At 37.5% G+C, this 26,262-nt stretch overlaps 1 protein-coding gene across 1 annotated transcript; it reads right to left on the minus strand.

Annotated features, from left to right (window-relative positions):
- Positions 1-634: 634 nt before the first annotated feature.
- On the minus strand, positions 635-26,262 carry VAMP4 (vesicle associated membrane protein 4). Its single transcript, XM_063426166.1, has 8 exons — positions 26,128-26,262; positions 23,200-23,324; positions 21,232-21,278; positions 17,518-17,568; positions 7,526-7,626; positions 6,032-6,111; positions 5,174-5,225; positions 635-1,674 (listed from the first exon to the last, which is right to left on the minus strand). Exons 2-8 carry the CDS (start codon positions 23,263-23,265, stop codon positions 1,646-1,648), a joined length of 426 nt encoding a protein of 141 aa, XP_063282236.1. The 5' UTR covers positions 23,266-23,324; positions 26,128-26,262; the 3' UTR covers positions 635-1,645.

Consider the following 26,262-nt stretch of genomic DNA (forward strand, 5'->3'; position numbering starts at 1 on the left):
AAAACAAAGTGCTTTTTTCTGTCCTATGTTTATGGCTTTAGTAATTTGGCTGGAATCGAGTGACCCAAACTAGCATCTACAAATCTCTGCGTCCCAGGTAGATGATCAAAGCATGATAAGCAAAGTACTGCAAATGCCCTTCCAGAACTTCAAATGGTTAAATGACAACATGGCCAATTAAAAGATTAATTTAGTTACATACAGTAAGATTATGTTTTTTTTTTTTTTAATAAATGCCTTCTTACTGCCATAAGATAGGAGGTACAACTCTATTTAATTAAAATGTATTTTTTTGGACTCGTACACAGAATTTTGTTTTCCTATTTTCCCATTGGAAGTGAAAGAACCAGTTGAATCGTTTATACAGCCAAAAGTACATACAAGGGAAGCAATGTATTCTCTCTTTCTCAATAAAGGTTTAGAATTTGTTAGATGCATATATCTTTCTGATAGTTTTGTCGATTCTAACAATTCTCCTCTATTCTCTGCTGGGTATTTTTGCTATAAGGCCTTGAAACCTAAGGTGATTAGTTTCTCTACACACAGATTACTGCCACCAGAAATTTCTACAGAGCTCACATAATGCTGTGAAACTAAAAGGCAGCACCACCTAGTTTAATGAGAATTTCACTTTATACTCTGAAAATTACAATGAGCTGCACCTGAACAGCTTTCCCAAAAGGGCTCTGGGTAGCAAGGATAGGTCACAATAAGAAAGGGACTGAGCAAGGCCGTCTGACACGGATTCTCAAGGTTACTTAATTACAAGCATTTAAATGTAGTTGGCCTGAAGAACTGAGATTTCACTTGCAATTAATCTGAAGCACCAAAAACTATTTTAAAAAGACAATTTCATAAAAAGCTGCTTATTTAAGAAATGGATAAGGAGTTGCAAATGATATGAAAACTGTATTAGATACCTTAAGTCATCAGTGCAAAACTAATCCAACCACACTCATTACCTTTAATTCTCTGCCAGTTTACTATCATCAAGGTCTATACATCAGCGGCTCTAAAGCAAAGCCAATATTTTTTGTAAGCTGTAGTGGAATGCTCACATTTGCACACACAAAACCCTTTTTGAAGAACTATAATCATTTTCTGTCTAGTATGACACAACAGTTTTGTTATGTACAAAATAAGTGTGCAAATCACAGATTATGTGCAAATTCATCATAATTCCAGATTCTATTTTTTTTTTTTTTTATAAATTAGTGCACAGACACAATGAAAAATGCCCATCTAATTAAAGAAAGAAATCAGTAGCATTGTTTCACCTAACCGGTAGGTGAGCAAAATTTCTGAAAATATCCAGAAATATCTGATGAGTCAAGTTTACCTCATGCTAGGAAAAAAAAATAATAATTTAAAGTGACAAAACAATAAATAGAATGATTGAGGATTTTCCCAACACATATCTTCTTATTCAATTACATAAATTTGTCTCTGTACAAAATGTCCATGAGGAATGTTAATCTGCCCCCTCTGCTTGAAGCAGAAAGGCAAATGCATAACAAGACAATACAATGCACTTCCCTCAGGCATGAAGGGGATAAACTGACAACAGAAAAAAAAAAAATACACCGTTCTGTACAGAGGGTTTGCTGTGTTTTCAGAATCTCCATTGGGGCTTTCAAACTGAAAGTTAGGAGCGGTACTTCAGAATTATGGGTACTGCAGAGGAAGCAAAAGGGATAGTTACAGGTGGCACAGTCATATACAGATGAACAATTCTGAAAACAAATGTGAAACTATGTAGCAGAAAACCACACCTCAAAACAGCATCATCAAATGCAACATCTTTCTTTTTATAGAATATATTAAACAAATAAAAAAAAACCTTAAAACAGAAAAAAATATATATAAAGGTGAAAAAGGAGAAAAGTTAATATTTAAATAAATAAATAAAAGTGCACTGTTTGTTTTAATAGGGTTAACTGTATCTTTGAAAGCTTTTCTTTCTTTCTTTTTTTAATGTACTTTATTGCATAGGTTTTGGGGGGAAAAAATCCACAAAAATCTTTAATTGCAAATTAAATGTGTACCAAGTGATGCTGTTCAGTGTGTAGTTATTTAATTCCCACCTCTAAAAGATAAGTACATAGTACTCCATCATAAAATGCATTCAACAATGGATTTCCAAGATAGGTATGTGTTTGTGCGATATATTTTATATATAATATATAATACAAACACTTATTTTACACGCATATACACTCTTCAAAGAGAACGGTCACCTAATCTACCCAATTTGCCCAATATATGTAGTGTGCCTTTAAGAACATGCATCAGCTTTTAAAACTCCCAGATTGTGTTATCCAGATGGTAAGGTAGTCATTTTGTACACATATTTTGACAGTAACCGGATGCTTGGATTACAGTGTGTCCCTCCAACTTTTCAAAAGCCCCAAGCAAATGCTCAGTGTAGGCAGCTTTTTGTCTGTTCTTTCTGTTCCAAATTACGAATTTCCCTTGGTGGAAATACAACCGAAATTGAGGGCTATCGGCTAAATGTGGAAAATAATTGAGCAATCTAAATTAAACTTTGTTAAAGGGACACTATAGACACCTGAACAACTTTAGCTTAATGAAGCAGTTTTGGTGTATAGAACATGCCCCTGCAGCCTCACTGCTCAATCCTCTGCCATTGAGGAGTTAAATCCCTTTGTTTATGAACCCTAGTCAGACCTCCCGGCATGTGACTTGCACAGCCTTCCATAAACACTTCCTGTAAAGAGAGCCCTATTTAGGCTTTCTTTTTTGCAAGTTCTGTTTAATTAAGATTTTCTTATCCCCTGCTATGTTAATAGATTGCTAGACCCTGCAACAGCCTCCTGTATGTGATTAAAGTTCAATTTAGAGATTGAGATACAATTATTTAAGGTAAATTACATCTGTTTGAAAGTGAAACCAGTTTTTTTTTTCATGCAGGCTCAGTCAATCATAGCCAGGGGAGGTGTGGCTAGGGCTGCATAAACAGAAACAAAGTGATTTAACTCCTAAATGACAGTGAATTGAGCAGTAAAATTGCAGGGAAATTATCTATACACTAAAACTGCTTTATTTAGCTAAAGTAATTTAGGTGACTATAGTGTTCCTTTAAAGTCACTCAGTGCAAACCTTATAGTACTTTTTTTTATCTGAAATGTCGGGGGAATGGAGGAGAGAATCATTGGAGGGGGAGAACAATACTTATTGTGACATTATTGCATATTCAACAAATTTTAATAAACATCATGCCATGTATTGTGAAACTTTATATTCATTGGCAAAAAATAAATAAATAATAACTTGTTTGTATACTGTGTAATTAACACATACATAATTGCACTTAAAGTGCTCTGACTGCTGCTTAGCCTGTGGATGTGTTCTGTTTGCATCAGCCTGCAGAACATCCCATTAATGGCACTGACCAATGATTTTCACTTTACACCAACGGACCCTTATTTTATAATGAAATCAGTACATTGGACCTAGCTAAGATCGCCTCCATCAATTGTATAAAAAACAAAACAAAAAAACAACAACAAAAAAAAACAGAGGCTGCGACCCAGGCAGTCGTACCAAAAATTGTGAAAACCAATGGCACAGTATGAAATTACATGCATACAGACTGTGTATTGTGACATATATTGTACTTTTTATCTTGGCTTTTATTAAAGGAGAAAATGTTTGAAATTGTGACTTAGCGGTTTAAGAGATGGAATAATGCCTTTCCATTAATGGCCTTTTGGTTTTCACCCTTGAGATTACACATTTTAATAGAATTTACGGGTCACAAACGGTTACTTGCTAAATGTAGAATTCAGGGGAATTTAAGATTAACTTCCAAATTTAGACCAGAATAGCTACATTAAAAAAAAAAATATCGAAGTCAATCCTGGTTTTGCCTATTTTGGCCTCAAGGGGACACTGTAGGCACCCAGACCACTTCAGCTCATTGAAGTGGTCCGGGTGCAGAGTACCTTTTGCACTTAGTGCTACAATGTTAAACATTGCAGTTTACATTGCAGCTCTAAGTTTGCCCTCAGTGGCTGTCTACCAAGAACCAGTAGAGTGCTTCCTGAATTGAAACGGACCTTTGGTCCGGTATCTGATACTGGACATCCTCACGCTCTGCATGAGGACCTCCAGTGTCAGATTTTTCCCCAAAGGAAAGCATTGATTTAATGGGGAGGTCTAATGCGCATGAGGCATTTGCTGCGCATGTGCATTAGAACCCACTTTTCGCGGGACGTCATAGGAGGCAGAACTTCAAGCCTGCACTGAGGGACATTGGCAATGGGAAAAGGTAAATTAAGCATGTTTAACTATTTATTTAATGGGAAGGGGGGAGCTGTTAGGCCGAGGGAGGTATAGTGCCAGTAATACAGATTTTTATTCCTGGCACTATAGTATCCCTTTAATATTAAAATTCACTTCAAATTACTGGCAATTGTCACTTTAGTGAATAACCCCGGAAGTCTAGTTATGTATCCAATTTTTTCCCTTATGGATCCTTAGAAGAGAAGAGACACAGAATTGTATGCAAACTCAGGGATTATAAAATTAAAGAGACACTCCATCCCTATAACACCTTCATCATAATGACATCTTTATGGGGAATAGAGACCCTGGGTGCAACCTCTCAGACATATGCTAGATCCCTACACCCCCTTACCTTATTGGATTAAAGGGCACCAATAACTGCTGCTTCCATTACAAATTAATTGAGATTAAGTGGTTTTGGAGACAGGGTGTTCATTTAACACCTACATTTGCAAATTTAATGCCAAACTAGCAAAGATGGACAAAAATGGAGTTGCTAAAAAAGAGTAATCTGCAAATCCTGTAAAAATGTCATCCCATACTCACCACTAAAGGTACTATATATAGCTCCCTGAAACTTGTTTTAACATTAGTGTGCAACATTTAAAGATGATAGCACTTCAATATGAGAGTTAGCCAATCTTTGTACCATCTATGCCAACTGCAAAATGCATTCCAAACTAAACTGTAATAACACTGATGAATGTGAATCAGGTACGTGTTAGTGTTATGTATGCTCTAATTGATGTGAAGGTTTTATTTCTTTGGTAACCATGAACGCATCAATAGTTCCCGATACACTTAACTGATGCAATAAGATTTTAGGAGGTTTTAGGGGAGAAAAACAAAAAACTAAAAAACTTACTGATAATCACTAGCAGAATGAGAATGATAACCAGGGCCACAATTGCCTTCATCTGAAGAAGAAATAAACAAACATCATTATTATTATCAAGTAATTAAGTCAGTAAATGAGTTCTATGCATGAAATTAAACTCATATCTATGAATGTGATAATATCTGCTTTAAATCAATATGTTAATTACAAAAACATGCAAAATGTTAAAGGGACACTCCAGGCACCCAGACCACTTCTGCCCATTGGAGTGGTCTGGGTACCAACTCCCATTACCCTTAACCCTGCAACTGTAAATATTGCAGTTTTCATAAACTGCAATATTTACATTGCAGGGTTAACTCCTCCTCTAGTGGCTGGATGTCTTCACGCTATGTGAGGACCTCCATCGTCGCTAAAATTCCCATAGGAAAGCACTGAAAGCATTTTCAATGCTTTCCTATGGAGAGGTCTAATGCGCGTGCGCGGTATTGCCGCGCATGCGCATTAAGTCTCCCCCGCAGGCGGCCGAGCATGCGCAATCGGTTTTTCCCTGTCGGCGGGGGAGGAGTGTGGGCGGACCCTAAACCAGTGCCGAGGGACATCGGCGCTGGTCTCAGGTAAGTCACTAAAGGGGTTTAACCCCTTCAGCAACATGGGATGGGGGGTGGGAGGGATAGGGGACCTGCAGTGCCAGGAAAACGATTTGTTTTCCTGGCACTGGAGTGTCCCTTTAAAGTGACAACTGCTTTTAGTGCTACTGCGTTTTTCGATGGCTGAAAAATTCAGACTGCGGACTTATTTCATTTAATGGATAAAAAAAAACAAAAAAAAACACGTAATTCTTGTTCAAAATAAATATGGCTTTTTTTCAGTTCTTACTCTTACCTTACACTCCCTCCACCACATCTGCCTTCTGAGTTGTCTTGATCTGCTGCTGAATGCTGTGGCATTGTCTGATAAACTTTCTGTGGTTCAAAATAATAGGACAAAACCAAACATATTGGTGGTCATGGAGAACATTTTACATTTAACTTTTACAAGCATGTTTAGGTCTGTCTGGTTTGACCACCTGTTCTCCCAAAGTCCCGCAGTGGGACTTGCTTCTAAGACCTACCCCGCAACTTACCCTATCACATCACTACCCCACAGTAACTTCTCACATACAGTTACCATGCCACACTAACTCCCCCACACACAGTCACCCAGAGCAACCCTTTCAAACTCACCCCTCTAAACAGTCACCATGTCACCGTCACCCATCCACACCCACACAGTCACACTCACCTGCCAACACCCAGTTACCATGCCACACTCACTCACATATAGTCACCCTGTCACTCACATCTCCACTCAGAGCCACACTGTCACATTCATAAACCCCACCCACAGTCACCCTGTCAAACTCACCTGCCCAAACAGTCACCTTATCACACTTACCCCAGACACATTCACCGTCACCCTCATCCCGCCAACACAGTCACCCTGTCACCCTCATCCCGCCAACACAGTCACCCTGTCACCCTCATCTCCCCAACACAGTCACCCTGTCACTCATCCCCCCAACACAGTCACCCTCATCCCTCAAACACAGTCAACCTGTCACCCTCATCCCTCAAACACAGTCAACCTGTCACCCTCATCCCTCAAACACAGTCAACCTGTCACCCTCATCCCTCAAACACAGTCAACCTGTCACCCTCATCCCTCAAACACAGTCAACCTGTCACCCTCATCCCTCAAACACAGTCAACCTGTCACCCTCATCCCTCAAACACAGTCAACCTGTCACACTCATCCCTCAAACACAGTCAACCTGTCACACTCATCCCTCAAACACAGTCAACCTGTCACACTCATCCCTCAAACACAGTCAACCTGTCACACTCATCCCTCAAACACAGTCAACCTGTCACACTCATCCCTCAAACACAGTCAACCTGTCACACTCATCCCTCAAACACAGTCAACCTGTCACACTCATCCCTCAAACACAGTCAACCTGTCACACTCATCCCTCAAACACAGTCAACCTGTCACACTCAGTTATTTTTTTAAGTTTAAAAAAATTTTCGTTTTTGTTTCCATTCAAGCAAAATGTTCGTTTTTGTTTCCATTCAAGAACGTCATATCTATGCACAGCAAAAAAAAAAAAAAAACAACATTTAAACTTTACTTTCAGAAATTTTGCCCCAAACACTTAGTAGTTTATATGTTGCGAAAAAATAAAATAAAAAGATTGTAAAAGGAACTAAAAAAAACAAAACAAAACAAAAAAAAAACAGGGAAAGCTAGGTAAAAATAGCAAAATCTATAAGTTCGAAAACATGAGAACACGTATTAAAAGACATTTTCTCTAGAATGACTTATTTAGCTGCTTACCCGACTTGTCCTGAAGTTCATCCAACCGTTCTCCTCTTTCTATCACTTTGGTGATGTTTTCCTGCATGACGTCAATGACTTCATCCACCTGGTTCTGTGCGCTGAAAAATGAATGTGTAGTATCATTCAGACACCAACAAATGCTAAACACTTGACAAAAATAAATCACGGTTAGAAGCTATACTCCCAATAAATACATGCATTTAAATTTTTTTTCCCATTCATTGCATTAATTTTTTTTTTTTTATTTCATGTATTTATTGGGAGTATAACTTTAAATAACTTAAAAAAGCAGCAGATCCTATGAAAAGAAGCCCTTACAAGCCCTCACCTTTTTCCCCGGAAGAGAAATTAAATGTTCTCAGAGCCTCTGGAGTTTTCCTCCACTCTGAACGCTGTGCTGTGTGCGCAAACACTGGTCTGATGCAAGGTCCCAGAGAAAGTATGCTCGGGGTAGCTAAAGGAAGCCGGGAGCAAACCTCCTTGGCAGTTACATTTGACAGCCAATTGGGGGTTCGTTAATTATAAAAATGCCAATTTGTCATAGAAATCAGCACTTTTATGAAGTGACTAAACTTATGTGTGACTCCTCACACATAAATACCCTTAGAAAGTTGAAGTGCTCCTTTAATTTGCCGGAGCAGTATTCTTATATAATCTCTACATTATAAACTGAGAAAGGCCCTCTTCACATCACAATTGACAATTAACATCAATGTAGGTTGGCATCTAAATTTGTGTGTACAAATATATATAAATAAATAAATAAATAAATAAATAATCAGTCGAACTTCATTATAGAAACCTAACTCTACCAATCTCAAGTTCCGTTGAACTGGAAATTTAAGGACACATTATCTCTTTAGGCAGCAATACATTCCAAACATGCATGGACTGGTGCTCACTCCCTGTATTGGTACTAGTGTAAAATACTAGATGAAGTGTTATTCTTTATTACCTAGTTAGGAAAATAGTCCCATTTATTCTAGAAGAATTAGTTCCCCGAGCGGCGACTGATTTTCTAGCTTTGCAAGCTGGATAATTCCTCCAACACTATTTACAGAGAGTAGATCACATTCTCCTAGGTTATGAACAATTTGCGTGAAGGCATTTTGCAGAGTTAGCCTTCCTTAACCCTGAACTCTACTTGGTGCCTGGAGAACAAAGGTCAAATAGCATCATTAAAGGGGAAAATAGGGATGTAGACGGACTGTCCTGTGATATTCCCCATTACAATTTCCTTTGAAGTATGCAAGACACTGACTGTTACACCAGCTGTTTCCAATCACCCAGCCATATCACTATTTCTACTAGCTGCTGGTAGTATATTTACACTTTCAACACTTGATGTTGGATTTGAACATCAGTCCTGCCTGTTCCTAAAGTTATCTGCATTTGTTTGTTAAATAAAAAAATATTTTTGCACACAGGCCTCCACTAGAACTCGCTATAGATTAGTCCTTTTAATATTGAACACATTTTATTTAATTTTTTATTTTAATGTTTTGCTAATAGGCTTTCTCCGTTGTTTCTCTAAAAAAAATGTCTACGGGAGTGAAGGGGTTAAGGGTGGCGCAGTTGTTTTGGAACAAAATTATTCACAGCTTTGTGATTGAAAAAAAAAAACATCCTGGCTTACGAAGCCTTAGATGGGATTTTATGTGCATTCCGGTGTACTGCTTCCAAATGAAACACGTGTGGAAAGACGCAATATTGGGAGACTGGTGACAGAACTTTAAAACACATTGCTGGCATCTCCACTGGGAACAAAAACAATTTGAATGGCCAGAGTCCTGCAAAAGTACACCTTTTCTAGCTTGGCTTCCTAATTATTCCATTCATCCAGCTATTTTGTTTCTCTTTTTTATGCAAAACGTATAAGGATTCTATCCACATAACATGGAGGTTGAATGGTATACCCACCTCTGGTCCACCATAACTCCTCCTGCTCTCTTCAATAATTTACCCTGCTTGGGGACACTTCGCCAAGCAGGACAAACCACCTTCATGACACCTACATGCTGGCTTCATTGATAGTGTGCTGGGGTCTGAATGGAGGGACGCAAGTCATTCCTTTCCATTACCCCCTAGCCAGTGCTAGCGCCGCCGGTTAGGGAGTTACCATAGAAACCACAGCGCATCCACTGTGATTGCTATAGTTGGAGAGCAAAAGGACTGCCTAGGGGAGGTTTCCTTTTTTCCCCCTCTTCTCTCCTTTATCAATCAATTCCTCGGCATAGAGTCTATGCCCACGAATTTATTGACAAGTGGGAGGGAAATCCACTTTTTAGATTTTCTCCCAATTGATACATTTGCTAGCAAAATTGCTTGCACAATATCCAAATTAAAAGTAAAAATAACTATAAAGTAGTGGGACATGATAGGTTCTAGAGAGTATTTTTTTAATTAGTTTGAAAATACCTACACATCCAATATCTTCCAATAGTATTGCAACACTTGAAAACAGGAGTTAGAGAGAAATTGTAAGCACCAAAACAACTTTAAATAATTGAAGCCGTTTTGGTGTATATGTCATGTCCCTACAGTGTCACTACTCAAGCCGTTTAGGAGTTATGTAACGATGCCTTTCCTGGCTGTTGCATATATATATATATATATACATATATATATATATATATATATATATATATATATATATATATATATATATATATATATATATATATATATATATATATAAACAGGAAACGTTGATTTTTAAACTTGGAGAATAAAAAGTTAATTTTTATTGAAAAAAAGACCTTGGAGTGCTATCTACTTTCCTGTTTATATTTTGCCGATCAGCACCGGGCAGCAATTGGAGGATTCAGTGAGTGCAGCATTGTTTGGATATAGATATATAGATATATATATATATATATATATATATATATATATATATATTTTAAAAGTTTTCATTATACAACATGCTATTCCTGCTCTGTTATTTGAACTTTATTCACACACAGGAGGCTGCAGTGGGCTCGAGCAGGCAAATTAGCAGGAGATAACATCTAAATCAAAACACACTGATAATAATATTAGAAAGTATTAAAAGTTTTTTTTTCAGGTGTTCGTAATGAGGTTGTGAAACTCGCATCCAGGGGAGGTGTTGCTAAAGTTTTGTAAACAAATTGATTAAACTCTAATAGAGAATTGAGACATGATACGACAAGGGAATATTAAACCTGAAAAATATGATCCCGTTTAAACACCACTGCATATATGGATATCCCAAAACCTTTAAACTTAAAGTGGCTCTGTCATGTTTGTATTCTTTAAGTTTTCCTTTCCTTTCCCTTTGTATCTGAATGATTGTACTCATCCTTTGCCATGTGCTTTATATGTATTATCTTTTCTTCCTTGCAACAGATCTTAACCATTTAAGGACCACATGATGGTTTATGCCGTCATGCAGTGTATGGCTTTAATGCCCAGTGACAGCATAGATCATCATGCAGTAAAATGTACCAGCTGCGGTAAAATTCCTGTTAATACCAATGACCCCCTGGTTATCTTTTGATACATGGGGGGGGGGGGGGGGGGGGGGGTTAATGGCCCCAGACTGACAGGAGGGCTTTGAGCAGTACTGACAGTGCTCTTAGACTTTTAAATGCCATGGAAAAGATAACAATTATTTTAGCCCTATCCACCCCACCCAAGCATGGCACAGTGTCTCTTTATTGTTTAGGAGACCCTCATGGTCAGAAAAAACCCTGAAGATGTCTCCCTCCTTGCCTTCTGCAGCAGGATTGGTGCTGGGCTCTGCCAGCTGTCCAGCAGTGATCTCTGTGTGCTGAAGCATGAGAGTGAGCTCCCTTTTCCATTTTGTTTTCCTATACCCATGATGGTGTATGGCCTCAAAAGGCACCATCCGCCGGGCAAAGGAGACACAAAAGGGCCGTCCGCTGTGCAAAGGAGACACAAAAAGGCCAGCAAGGGGCAAAAAGAGACAAAGAAAGGCCACCGGCCAAGTGGCAAAAGAGACAGAGGAGCCGGCTGGACAAGGGGCAAATGAGACACAGAGTGGTCTTACCCCAATCACACAAGATATACACTTCATTGGAAAACGTCTATACTCAGACCAAGACCCCTTCCCGCCCACAATTAAAGCCTAGACTCTGAAGTCTACCTTTACCGGCACACTTCTCTTCTCCCTCTTACATCACAATTTATCTACTACTTTGGGGTTGTCTCGAAAACCAAGACTGTACCTATATATATATATATATATATATTTGCACAGCCAGTATAAGAAAATCATGTCTCTATCCTGTCGTTATATGAAGATTCCTGATCAACATATACTAATCCTGATACTTTTAATTGTAATTTTTGTTGTAATTTTTTTGAAAAAACAAAAATTCATTTTGAGAAAAAAAAACTAAATCTGCAAAGTAATAGACCTGCTTGAAGTATCAAACACATTTTAGGAAGAGTTTAAAAGCTCAATATCCAAGTTACCCAGGTTTAATGTGCTCAACAGTCATTGGCATGACTTCAGTGTGGAAATCCACAGCTTACTATGGGTAACTGATGCTTTGAATCATGTGGATGGAATAAAAACATTAGAAGATTACTCTGGATAAACTTCAATCATTATAAAATACACATATTTTTACTCTAACGCTCTCAGACAACGATGGTATCTCTTGATAATTCAGTTCAAGATAAATATTTTTTTTTTTTTAAAGGTAAAATCTGGTACTTTATGGAAAGCTTTGGGTAATGAATAACTTTTCTGGGCCTTGAGATTAGTGCAGTCATGGTACAAGAATGTGGCATTACAACACATTTTTACAGAGGGGATAGAATATTACTCTAAAATATAAGTTTCAAAAATCGAATTATTTTGGATAATAGAAAATCTGAATTCTGAAGTTCTCGCTTAAGTAATGTTATTCAAGTGTATGCTGGTATAATTAAAAATGAAACATACCTAAAGGAGAAACACTTAATAAAAACAGGTTTCTTTTAAAAAGGCATTTTAATCAGACCCCATTTATTAAACGTTAGGACTCCTTTTTCTGCCACTATTTCACACACAAATAAAAATAAAATAAAATAAAAAAAACTGCAGTTTCATTATCTTTGTTTTCTTAAAATCTATATTGTAGAAGCAGTGTGCAGATCCCATAAATATACATTCATAATACATTACTGCGAATGTGGTGGTTCTTGTACATAAAGCATGTACCTGTAGGGTGAGCATTGTAAACGCTGCCTTTTTTGTAAAAATGTAGTGTTTACACTGCTGCCTAAAGCCACTCTAATCACTCGGACAGCCACTGGTTCAAGAACCCTTTGCAATGTACAAGACCCAACAACCTTATTTCTTAACCAGTGGAACGCATAACCCTAGTGGTGCACTCACCAAAGACGGGGTACGCCTTGAGCTAGCCACCTTTGCCTCCCCCCAGGAGGCGGCCAGCTGTGCACTAAGGTAAAGTAGTTGGGTTACGTGGTCACTCCTAACAAAGAGCAATGCTAGAAAAGCACGAAAATTAAAGAAGCCCTGCACTGGTAAGGAGGCTGGGTGGACTTAAAGGGACACTCCACTACCCAAATACAAGCAGGTGCTCTGGGCAATTTCTTTTTTTTTTTCATCAGATATTGGGACCGCTTTATGTCATTGCCAAATAACATTATCAAGATCCCATATCATAATTTGCTTAGAATAATCGCAAAAGGAGAAGAAAAGAGAAAAGAGAAAAACAGAGAAGGAAAAAAAAACAAAAAAAAGAAAAGAAGAAGGAAGAAACAAAAACAAAGAGAAAAAAAAGTTCTGCCAAAACTTCTATCATTAGTGGTCTATTAGCTTGTCTTGAGTATGTCTTAACGTAGTCTTACTATGGTATTGTCTTACTATGGTGTTTCTGCCCAGTACGTTAGCCATAGTCCCCATATCCTATCGTAATGGTCTCTCTTCCCCTGAGTGGCCCAATGAACGTCTTCAAATTCCCTTAAAGCTTCCACTCTAAGAATCCATTGTTCTTTAATCGGAATACTAGATTTAAGCCAAAACAGCGGGATCAGAGCATTTGCCTCATTCAATAAATAACTCAACAATATCTGTTTGTTATTCTCCTTGAAGGAAGCTGGCTAGCCCAACAGAATCTTGGATGGGGATAATTGATCAAGCATTGGAAAAATGTTATAAATAACACACAATACCTGTAGCCAATAGCTCCCAATAATTTTGCACTCCCACCATATGTGTTCCATATTCGCTCCCCTCTCACCACATCTCCATCAATCATCCGAAGCCAGTGCTCCATATTTTTTAAGTCGATCCGGAGTATTGTACCATCTAGTAACTCTTTTAAAAAAAAAAAAAATTTCCTAGAGGTGCTCACCTGTGCCTTCATCCCCATTTTGAACAGAAATGACCAATCGTTGCTGTCCATTTGAATATTCAAACCTTTGCATTCATTTCAATTGGAATGAAGGGACAGTCTTCTCTATAGCACCCTTATGAATTAAACTATATATACTGGACAGATAACGCTTCTTCTCTATTCCAGGACCACAAAGTAACTCGAACTCTGTTCTCTCGTCTGCCAATATGGTAGCACTTTTTGGTTTATAAAAAGACTTTACATATCTAATCCCCATTATATCTATAAGCGCTGTCATATTGTCCCATAAAGGGAACTCTCTTATTCTATTGGGTATTTCATCTGTTATTAAACTTGTTACTGAAGGGTCTGCATCTCTGGTTAACTTTTCCAATAGTTTACGGCTTGGCCCAAACTGGAATTCCAAATTGGATGCTATTGGAAAAAATACCGATAGTCCCGGGGATAACCCCCATCTATCTTTAAGCCTTCTCCACGTCTGTACGGTATGATTTATAATTGGATGTTTAAATGGAGATAGTAATTTTAATTTACAATTCTGCCAAGGCAGGGTCTCCAACTTCACCTTCATAAAGTCCTGTTCTATCCTATACCATGGCTTCCCCTTATCTATAGCCGTTCATTCTCTAATTCGCGCACATAATACCGCAACATAGTATCTATAGATATGCAGAAGGCCCAAGCCACCTCTCTCAATAGGTAGTGTCAATGTATTATACGCAATACGTGGAGTTTTATAATTCCATATAAATGAAAGGAATGTAGATCGCAATTTTCTAAAGAAGTCTCTTGGCAATAAGACTGGCAATGTCTGAAATAAGTACAATATCTTAGGTAAAATCATCATTTGTATAATATTAACTCTCCCAATCAATGTGAAGGAGGCCTGATTCCATTTTTTTAGATCTTCTTCAATCTTTCTCAATAGTTTCCCATAATTCAATTTGTATAAGTATTTTAGCTGTATCGTCAGTAATGTCCCTAGATATGTTATACTAGTGTCTGTCCACTTATAATTAATTATATAGCTTTTGTAGTTCCTCTTTAATTCCTACATTTATCCCCACTCCCAGTATTTCAGATTTATCTGAATTTACTTTAAAATTAGATAAGCCACCAAATTTCTCCAATTCCTCGTGAACATAAGGAAATGTATATCGGGGTTCTATAAGCGTAAATAAAACGTCATCGGCAAAAGTAGTTACTTTAACCTCTCCTCCCGTATACTTATACCCTTTAATGTCTATGTTCTTTCGTATAGCCTCTAAAAAAGGTTCAAATGCTAGAACAAAGAGAAGAGGGGACAATGGGCAGCCCTGACGGGTGCCATTACTAATAATAAAGGAGTTGGACAGTTGACCATTAACACGGACATTAGCAGAGGAACCTCTATACAAGGTCTGTACCCAATTACAAAATCTCGGGCCAATTCTGGGCAATTTCTGCCTTTTGAGTTCAGTGCAAATAAGCAAACCAAGAAGTAACAGGACCTGTTGTCTACACTAAAAAGCCAGGAGGGATGTAACCAGTATAATTTATATGTCAATTAAAATCTGCAGTACTGTATACTCTTCACACAAAGCTTTTCAAGAAACTTAAGTACTTCAGGGGTCTGGCATGTCCCTTTAAATAACAAATTAATTAAAACAAATATGGCATATGAGAAAATGTGTATATATGTCAGTGTGTGTGTTAAACAGTGAATGTCAAATCAGTGAGAGTGTCAGTGTCCTTTGTGTGAGTGTTTGTCATTTTCCTATGTGTCAATGTCCCCTGTGTGTGTATGTCTGTGTCAAATCAGTAAGAGTGTGTCCTGTGTGTGTCAATATCCTTGGTGTGTAAATGTGTGAGTCAGTATCCTCTGAGTGTGTGTGTTTCAATGTCCCCTGTGTGTGTATGTCAGTGTGTCAAAATCCTTTGTGTGTAAATGTGTGAGTCCTCAGAGTGTGTGTTAATGTCCTCTTTGTACCTATGGTATGTGTATTATATTTTCATTCTGTGTCTTTTATACTTCAAATTAATAGTTTAGACTCTACTTACATATACAATATTTACATTAGGTCATATTTAAAAAAAAAAAAAAAAAAAAAAAAAAATTATATATATATTTATATATATATATATATATAAAAAGTTCAAAGTCTGGCACTCTACCTTAAAGATGATACAAAATGTAAAAAAGCCTCGGTGCTGCAGAGCGTAGATATGTATGCAGAAAGTAGATAGAGCACTCCAGAGGTCTTTGTTCAGAAGTGGTTTATTCGGTGAAGAAAATCAACGTTTCGACCCTAAGGTCTTTGTCAAGATATTAAAACAAGTGCAACAGTGACATTATATAGCCTAGCCAATAACAAAGTAATCACTAACCTGAGAAAGCTGTGTATCCCCAAACCATGTGTGGACGCTATGCTGTAATTGAAACCGGTGCCGTAGTGATTCTGTCGGCGGATAGTGACGTCACAAAAATGCGACCGGTGATTTTCTTCACCGAATAAACCACTTCTGAACAAAGACCTCTGGAGTGCTCTATCTACTTTCTGCATTTATATATATATATATATATATATATATATATATATATATATATATATATATATATATATATATATATATATATATATTTTTTTTTTTTTTTGTTTGTTTGTTTGTTTGTTACTATCTAATCAGGTTTATTCTCCAATATGAGATTAACTTAAATATCAATGTCTACATTTTTGATTTGGAATTTAAATCAATCAAAATAATTTTCTCAATGCAGGGTACTTAAAGGACCACTCTAGGCACCCAGACCACTTCAGCTTAATGAAGTGGTCTGGGTGCCAGGTCCAGCTAGGGTTAACCCATTTTTTTTTTTTATAAACATAGCAGTTTCAGAGAAACTGCTATGTTTATAAATGGGTTAAGCCTTTCCCCTAATCCTCTAGTGGCTGTCTCATTGACAGCCGCTAGAGGCGCTTGCGTGATTCTCACTGTGAAAATCACAGTGAGAGCACGCAAGCGTCCATAGGAAAGCATTGTAAATGCTTTCCTATGCGACCGGCTGAATGCGCGCGCAGCTCTCGCCGCGCATGCGCATTCAGCCGACGGTGCGGAGAGGAGGTGGAGAGCTCCCCGCCCAGCGCTGGAAAAAGGTAAGTTTTAACCCTTTTCCCCTTTCCAGAGCCGGGCGGGAGGGGGTCCCTGAGGGTGGGGGCACCCTCAGGGCACTCTAGTGCCAGGAAAACGAGTGTGTTTTCCTGGCACTAGAGTGGTCCTTTAAGATTTTCTTTTTTCTTTTTCTTTTTAAGATCGCCAGGGGTATTTTGCTGTAAAAGGTTGAGAAACACTAACCTACAAAACCTAATCATACTGATGAAGTGTCAGGCCTGACATGATATAAAAGGTCTAACCTCAGTCTGGAACAACCAATTAAGAGCATGTTCTGTCACCAGATTTTTAGTTTCTTCTGTCACTACTTATGCAATCTCATCTTTCCTCAGCTTAAATGTGAAATGGAAAAGAAAACTTTAAAAAATACCCAATTTCTTAAGTGATACAAAGTGAAATAAATGTAGGTACGGTCACCTATTTTACAAAACTGTAAAAGAGAAACTGGTTTAACTACTTCAACTCCTAGTTGGCTCCCACACTTACTGTCTGATCTTGTCATTCCTGGGTCCAAACTTAGGAGCAGAAGGTCCCCTCCTGGCAAAACAGAGCATTCATTCGGGTGAGTATCAAATGATGGTAGACCAAAATAGCATATTAAATGTACACATTAAATATTACTCCGTTTCTACACAATTTTACAGAAACATAAGCAAACAAGAATGCTTTAACTTTACCAGTTTTATGACAGTTATTTAAAAAAGAATGTTTAAACCTGATCTATTGTAAAAATAAATAATACAAACACATTTTGCATCTCTTGGTTTGTGATGGGGGTGATTTTCACTTTTTCAAAATTATTTTGATAAACAGTGAATTGTATAGAATTGAAGATATTACCTAAAATAACCAAGCGGTGAAAAAATAATTATAACAATTAGTTACTTTGTCTAAATTTAGAAATTTGGCTTTCAGTTCACTACAATTCACGGTTTAGTAAACAAGCTCCACAGTAAGAAGGTACAATTCAATACTCATTTTATCTGGAGAGCAAAAGAGGAATAATGTAAACTCTCCTTTCTCTTGACTTTATTCACCCCCTTTCTCAAAGATTTGACATTCGTTTGTGATGGGCTTTTTTCACCTTGTGTTTGTCAGCATTATTTGTGTATGTCAATTACTTCTTGTTACAGGGTTAGTCAAAAACCATTACAGCCTGCTGCACATACAGACTCCAAGCACCATCGCCATTTAAATTACTGAAGTGGCTGTGGTGCTTGGAATAACCCTTTAAAGGAACATTATAGGGTCAGGAACACAAATGTGTATTGCTGATCCTATAATAATAAACCCACCATTTAGGTGGCTTACCCCCACATAAAAGATAATAAAAAAACTTACCTTATTTCCAACGCCATGCCGGTCTACCAGCGCTGACCCGGCCCCCGATCTGCCTCCTTGGTTGACATCAGAATTGATCATCTCAGTCAATCCAAAGCTTTACTATAGGAAAAGCATTGGATTGGCTGAGATCGGCTAGGAGACAAGGCCAAACGCCAGCCTGGCCAATCAGCATTTCCTCATAGAGATGCAATGAATCAATGCATCTCTATGGGGAAAGTTCAGCATCTCCATGCAGATCGTGAAGACGCTGAACGTCAGCACCGGCCCAATAAGCACTTCTAGTTGCCGTCTGAGGAGTGGCCACGAGGTGTTCCTAGGCACCAATGTAAACACAAAAGCCTGCAGGAACAGGTTATAGACATCAGAATAACTACACTAAGCTGTAGTTGTTCAGGTGACTATACTGTCCCTTTAAATATCCTCATATATTGTAAAATATTGGTGCTATGTAAATTATAATAACAATTGTAATATCGGTGCAGTCTATAAGCATCACTTTGAATGGCAACACAGGATGCAGTTCTGCGTAATGAAGACAAACACTGGAATTCATTATTTGTTTGGAATATTGTATAGTGATATGCCTGAATTATTAATACTTACGGAAGTTCAAATACCTGGGGCTTTTAAATATTACGCAGTTACACTAAAAGTTTTTGTTTTTTTGTTTTTAAATCACTCATATCATGCTAGATCCCAGATTGATAGAACGCCCAGGTTGGATTGTTGCATTGTGTTCTATGCATAGCTAGGTTACTGTATGGAGCCAGCTAAGCAATGGAATCCTGGGAGTAAGCTCCTATTGAAAATTAAAACAAGCTGCACTGAGTGATCCTCTATTGGAGTCAGAAAAAGTAGCAATATTTCAACTGTCACTCCTATCATTATGGAAGAATAAATAGAGCATGTTGAAATATTGCTACATTTCCTTTGATGCTAATAAAGAGGTAAGTGTCAGTTTACTTTTGGAATATTGAAGGCTGCATAATGGCTACTAAAGGCACCCTATAACTGCTCAATGGAAGCAAGTGAGTACTACTATATTTCTATCTATGCAGAAACATCCCTGCTGCAAACCCCTTAGTATAAAACTGGTGGGAATACATCCAGTGAAATAATTTAACGAATAGAAATTTTTGTTGCAACTATTATAGGAAACTTCTAAATAAAGAAGAAAGTGCTATACAAATGCACAAATTGATTATCAACACTTGATAAACACAAATAAATGCTTATATCCCCCTTTCGTCCCCATGAGGTGAAGATATTGCCTTGGCACACCCTGTAAAAATGCAAAAACTGACATGCAAGATGTGATTTACTCTCGAACTACTCTCCTGCTATTTATATGATATAGTTACCACAATCTTGATCTAGATAGCTTTACAAAACTTGTTTGAAAATCCTGTTATAGATATTTAAAAACAAAATGGTGCACCGTGAAAGTATTGCCTTATTGCTTGTAAATTTGTATCCTGACTCTCTTGTCAATTGCTGTTGGGGCATGGCAAGCTGTTTGTTCTTATTTGCACTACAAAAATAAAGAATTAAAAAAAAAAAAAGATGTGATTTACTCAAATCAATAGGAATGTCGATATTCGTGTTATAGTATAAAAAGAGTAATATGATTCTGGCCCGCCAGAGTAAATCAGAATACAGAGAAAAAGCAGATACATAATAATTGGGCAATAGAATGGCGTTCTAATGTACTGCACACTTATGCAGTTACCTTGCTTTTCTGTGTACTATGATAAACTCCAGAGGACCGGCTTCATACTATCTACCATTACTGGTTTGGGTGTATTACATACCCTGGAGCAATCTTTGCATTTTTACAATGTGTGCCAAGGCAAGACTTTTAAATCAGGTGGAAGAATAGAGTCACTTGTGTCACAAGACGTTACAGGATAGGGTCTTGTGGCCTGTTAGGGACATTGTCTAGCAAAAATAAATGAAAAAAAAAAGGAAATTTAAAAACAATGAAAAATATGCCTAGATCGCCCTTTTAGTACTACAAAGAAAAACAACATGTTTACCAACATAATATTACACGAATCCCTCCAAAGATTTTATGAAACCAAAAACAAAAAAACAAAAAACAAACAAACAACAAACAAACTCTGACATAGTAAAGGCATTTAAAAGCCAAAATTAAGAGCATTCATCTTTCAAAAAGAAGGAGTGCATTGTAAATTGTCCCAACTAAATACACTGGTGTTTTAATATTGGCATATCCAGGCTGCATAGTTAAGAAAAAAAAAATGTTTTTTAATTGCGTTTTGCTCTTGTCTTCTTAAAGTCAAAATCCCCATGGCAGCAAAAACCTCCCACTGTATTTAACCTAAAGCCAAAATATTTAAAACAAACAGTTCTAAATAAATTATTGCTTTTGGTGAAACAAATATTTATGTGTGCTCATGCTACTTGTATTATTGTATCAGCACATTAGAATATTATACAATCAGCTTGTTAAAGTTGTTATAGTGCCTGCAGTCCTGCCTCCCCTCCCTACACCCTAAAATCCAAATATTAAACTAATTAGAAGGCAAAGAAGCATGGCTTTAAGCTACGCATCCAAGCCCTCTGGGCAGGAGAGTCTAGAATCTTACTTCCCGACTCTTACTGTAATGTGTGCAAGCTTAGTGCCGTCATGTTGGCTATAGAGAATTATTGAATAAATTGATCCTCCTTGGAGAAATTGTAGGCACATTGTGGCAAGCGCCACACATGAACCTACATTCCTCAATGCTCCTCTAACGCTGTAGTGTTCCTTAAAAGTAGGCGCATATTCATTAATTCTTGAGTACGGTAATTCTTTTACATGCAAATAATTAAAAAAAAATTCTATTCACTTACAGGAAGAAATCTTCCTCTTCATCAGAGTCTTCTTCCAAAAGGTTTCTCTGTGAAAAAAATAAATGGAAAATGATTACACGTTGAATGGATATGTGAAAGCAGACAATTGTTTGTCAACCTATATAATTAATATGTATTTGTATAATGAAGATGTGGAAACTCAATTATATTTCAATACATCATGTAATGGAACTTACCTGGGCAACAAGTGCAAAAAATACAAAAAATGTATTTATATATATAAAAAAATAAAATGTTGGAGACTTTACAAACATTTCACTCCTCTCCTTCTGAACCTGTCCTCACCTAGAATTTTGCTATTGTCCTTCCTTTTCATAGTATAGCAAGTTAGCAGAGTTGGATTGTGAGATCCAAAGCTGCACAGGAGTGTGTGGGTGTTAGATGTAAAGGCTAATGTAATGCCACTGGAATGACCTGTCAAACCATTTTATATGGTGTGAAATTTTACCTAGGATCTGCCATGCTTTGCGTCCAAGAAAATGAGATATATTATATATATATATATTTAATGTATTACTTGTGTTCTGTGAATAGCTTAAATTGCACAGAGTTTCCAAAGTCCTCTGGAGTTGGTTAATATGCCAATAGTAGGCAAAGTGGACATTTAACTCTGTGTCAAGTTTGAGTATAGTAATAATTTTTTAATTACTAACCTATTTATAAAGCACCAATATCTTTTGCAGTGCCATACAATGGTTGAATGTACAGGGAGGGGTTTAAGATGGTACAATCTCGCAAAGAGGTATAAAAGGAAAGGCCGTCCCTGACAATAAGCCTACAATTTAGCATTTGCAACACCCCTTAATGCCAAGCAATGCTATTCTAAATTACTGACTTAAGAAAGAAAGAGCACCAGCAGGGAAATACCAATGACAAATACAAAACTGGTTGTGTTATTACTGCTTCTTCTGTCAATGCGTACATCATTCTGTTTTTCACCACAAATTTAAAATTCTAATACATAACCTTTAAGGCAGATCGTCACTGCACTGGAAATTACAACACTAACTAAAAACTAAAAGTTGTCAATAACTGGTATTACCCTGTTTTTAGCAAGTGGCATCACAATCTAGTCAAATACAGACACAGTCCGAGCAATAGTGGAAAGGAGGCGAACAGAAACACTGTTTAACGTTTTCCTTTTCTGCTAGTTCAATGGCAAAAATTGCAACATTAAAAACATTTACTGACAGAGGCAAGGCAGAGGTGTCCAGTCCTCCGATAAAAGGGGTTGATTTCTACGTTTAATAACATTTTTCCAAACTTCACATGTTTACTAAATAAAGGGGACAAGCGTATATCATTTTAAAAATCCTGATAAGTGAGAGATCCCCTTTAAACTAATAGCATTTAGTACACAAGGGGCAGCAATGAATGCATGCTCAATACTGTATAAACAGCATTAGCAGGTGAGACCAAAAGATGTTTAGCGTACCTTGCCTAGAAAGCCAAAGCTCATTTAGTCCTGTTTATGGATCAGTTAAAGTTGTACTCCAATTTATCTTCTTTTTTTTTTTTTTTTAAATGATTTTATTTATTTAAAAGGTAGAACAGACACCGATATAAAAACAGTGCCACAAAAGGAATATTGAAAAAACAAATGACTAATTAAATAATCTTCTCTGATGTCAGCAATAACAAGTAAAACATAATGACACAAGCGAAGGTAAGTATGGTAAGTGTCTCAAAATGGGGTAGTAGACAAAAACATGCCGGCTTGTAATGCAGCAATAGGAATTGTAGGCAAAGAGAAAAGACAGCAGTGGGGACTAAAACTACCAATTTCAGCATAATAGGAGATTGGTGAATTTGTTTGGCGTACGGAAAGAAAATCTGTCACCCAAATGACACTTCCAAGTAAAGATTGCAGCTATGGCTTCCATTTATAGTGAAATGAAGGTTATTTGTATATATACATGCCTTACTTGCTAATTGCTCACAACTTACTCTTTCACTTTTGATTGATCCCGTGACCTCCTCATCATGGAGGTGCCGCTTAAACTTCGGAGGCATGCTTTCTTTTTCAGGAAAGAAAATCTGACTTTCTGGTCAAATAATAAAAGAGATGTTCACTGCAATTAAAAGGAGAAGAAGATTATAATCACAGAGTTTAGCAGGTAGAGAAATGTCTGATTCCAACACACATATTCTCAAGTGTAGTCTTTGACTCTTATGTAGGATCATTTAGTAGAGATGTTGAAGCAAAACAAGCAGTATTTGCTAAACGTCAACATCAGCAACAATCAGACACTCACCAACCTGACACGGCGACTGTCTAGAATATGCAGACATTCCAGACATTTTAAATTATGTCATCACATGAGCTAAAACAATAACAACAAAAGTATAACCAGGAAACATACATTCAGATTACTCTGGTTTCCAAGTACATCCTGGGTATTTTACATTTGCCCAACATCCAGGGGTTGTTACTCTTACCCAATTTAATGGAGCTCATTTCATCTACCTCGGAAGGATGAAGGGCTGAGTCAACCCTGCCGGGATTTGAACCTGCGACCTCGAAGGGTTGAACAGATTCAACCTCTAGCATAATTGAACAGGGTCCTCAACCCTTCTGTTCCTGTGTGTCCAACTTGTCTGGTTACAACTACATGTCTGTTCGTCCACCCATTGTAAAGCGCTGCGGAATTTGTTGGCGCTATATAAATAATAATGATGCATTAGCCCATTGAGCTACCTCACCGGTAGATGTATGTATGTTTAGACACATTCTGATAAGGCTGTTTTTGTACATATGATATATCTTTATGAAAATTAAATAGGAGTCAGTATATAATGCAACCAGTGTGTGAACATAAAAAGTACCAACGCAGAAAAGTGAACTGCGACAATAAAATCTCATGTATGCGAGTCTGCATACTTCTAGTATCAGTTCAAATTATCAACTGTATGCAATATATGAACTCATTATTGCAAAGTTTACAGTTTTATAAGGAAGCACCCTGCATCCACTCTCAGTTCACCATTCCAGACAGCAATTTAAACCTCCTTAGCTGTGTCAATTTTGTTTAGTTGTGTTTGTGGTATATTGACACTGAATCAAAAATTAGGAAGTCATGGTCACACTCATGCACAAACACACACCCCAGTTCACAAAACTTTTAAAGGAACACTCCAAGAAGCAACTTGCTCTCGATATGGTGCCAGAGCCCTGGTGTTTCTCTTCACTACCCAGTTTTGAATGGTTTGATTTCATCCCCTTAGGAGAAGAGACGAATACTAAGCAGAATGGGTCTGGGACCAATATAATCCAAACATGTAAGGACACACAGCAGCTCACTTAATAGCAGTATTTATTAAGTAGTGTCCTCACACTGAGGGCTTTGCCAAGCTTTATAAAGGCCTCAGTGTAAGGCTGAAAAGTTGTGTTTAGGTGCACTATGGTAGAATATATATTGCCATTAAGTGAGCTGCTGTGTGCCCGTACAGCTTTGGATTATATTGTAACTGTGGGAGCCTGTGTCAGCTCCAATTCAGAGCACCTGTTTCAGCTTTATATGGAAGTGTGCAGTTCCTCTCTATATCTTACTCCAAGCCTGGAACCAGTCCTCCAGTGTTCCAATTTCTCTATCATTCAAGTGTGCCTTGGTCCAAAATAAATTTGGTAACCACTGATCTATGAAACCCATTAAATAGAAGGATAGTATTATAATATAATTATAAGTTATTATTCACTAGTGTTTCTCTTAAATAAGTAATATCAGAGGAACAGTGGAAGATAGATTTCCTTATCTAAAGCTGTACCCCACAGCTGCCACCATCTTCTTTGATTCCTGACACATTATTAGCCAGGAGAGTACAAAACTGAGATATATGAAGGATCTCTCAAGAGATCATGAATGAATCCCACAGCCATGACGGCTGCTGGGATTGGACAAACATTTGACCACGGAGCTCTGCTTTTTGTCAACCGTAAATTTAACATAAGACAAATTAGACCCTACTTTGCCCTACATTGGAACAGCTTTAAAGCAGCACTGTGACTCCTTTATGACATACTCATTTTGACTGTGTCAAAAGATACACAAAGTAGGGACTAGAAGTGTCAGTCCCCCCCAGCCGTCATTGTGATGGCTGCAGAGATTAGCTTGGTCTATGGAGGATCCCACGGTCTCCTCCACAGACCTCAATGCTGTACTCTTGTGCATGCGCAAGAGTTAGCAGTCTCATCAGCTTCTGTCGCTGAACAGGACCCACTGGAGGAAGATGCCGGTGCCCGCAAAGGACAGGTTCAGGTAAGTAAATCTCACTCCCCCACAATGTAATTAAAACTGAGCAGAGTAGCTTTAAGTGGGAAATTTCACTAAAAAAAAAAAAGAAAAAAAAGAGGCATGATGGAGTTGAATAATATTTCCTTATCAGCAATTTTAATTTTATAATTTTAATTTTATTTGCAAAGATGTGCAGTTTGGACAATAACCCTGTACTGCAACTGCGAAAACACAAATAACATACAGTTTAACATCTTTCACAGCTATGCATAATTTTTATTTATTTTTTTAAATATAGATTTAATAATCATGCCTCCAGACTAAATGTCCTTTTTTTTTTTTGCTTTACAAACATGCCTTTTAAGAGACCTGGAATACTTGGAGCTGTGTTTTTGTTTGTGTGCTGTTCCATAATGTTTATGTTGTGATAATGTGTAGATCACTACTAAGAAATGCTTGTTCTAGATAAGTCCTTGATCCCTTTTTATTCAGTATGATAATGAGAGACACCCAGTCTGACATAATGACTGACAGCCCAGGCAGCATTCACAAGTCAATGAAGAATATTTCCCAGTGACAGATGGTTTGTCATTATAAAATCATGTCCCTATTCATGGATATATAGATACTGCTCCCCCAGTACCTGTATGCCTGAGTGGTTTCCGGGGTACATATATCTTGATATAAAGCGATAGAACTGGAACATTCACATCACACGGTCCTCTGCTCCTTTTTTTCTAGACCCCTTCCGGTTTATGCGAGACATACATAACGCGCA

Source organism: Pelobates fuscus, chromosome 7 (assembly GCF_036172605.1).
Source record: "Pelobates fuscus isolate aPelFus1 chromosome 7, aPelFus1.pri, whole genome shotgun sequence".
Taxonomy (NCBI): Eukaryota; Metazoa; Chordata; class Amphibia; order Anura; family Pelobatidae; genus Pelobates; species Pelobates fuscus.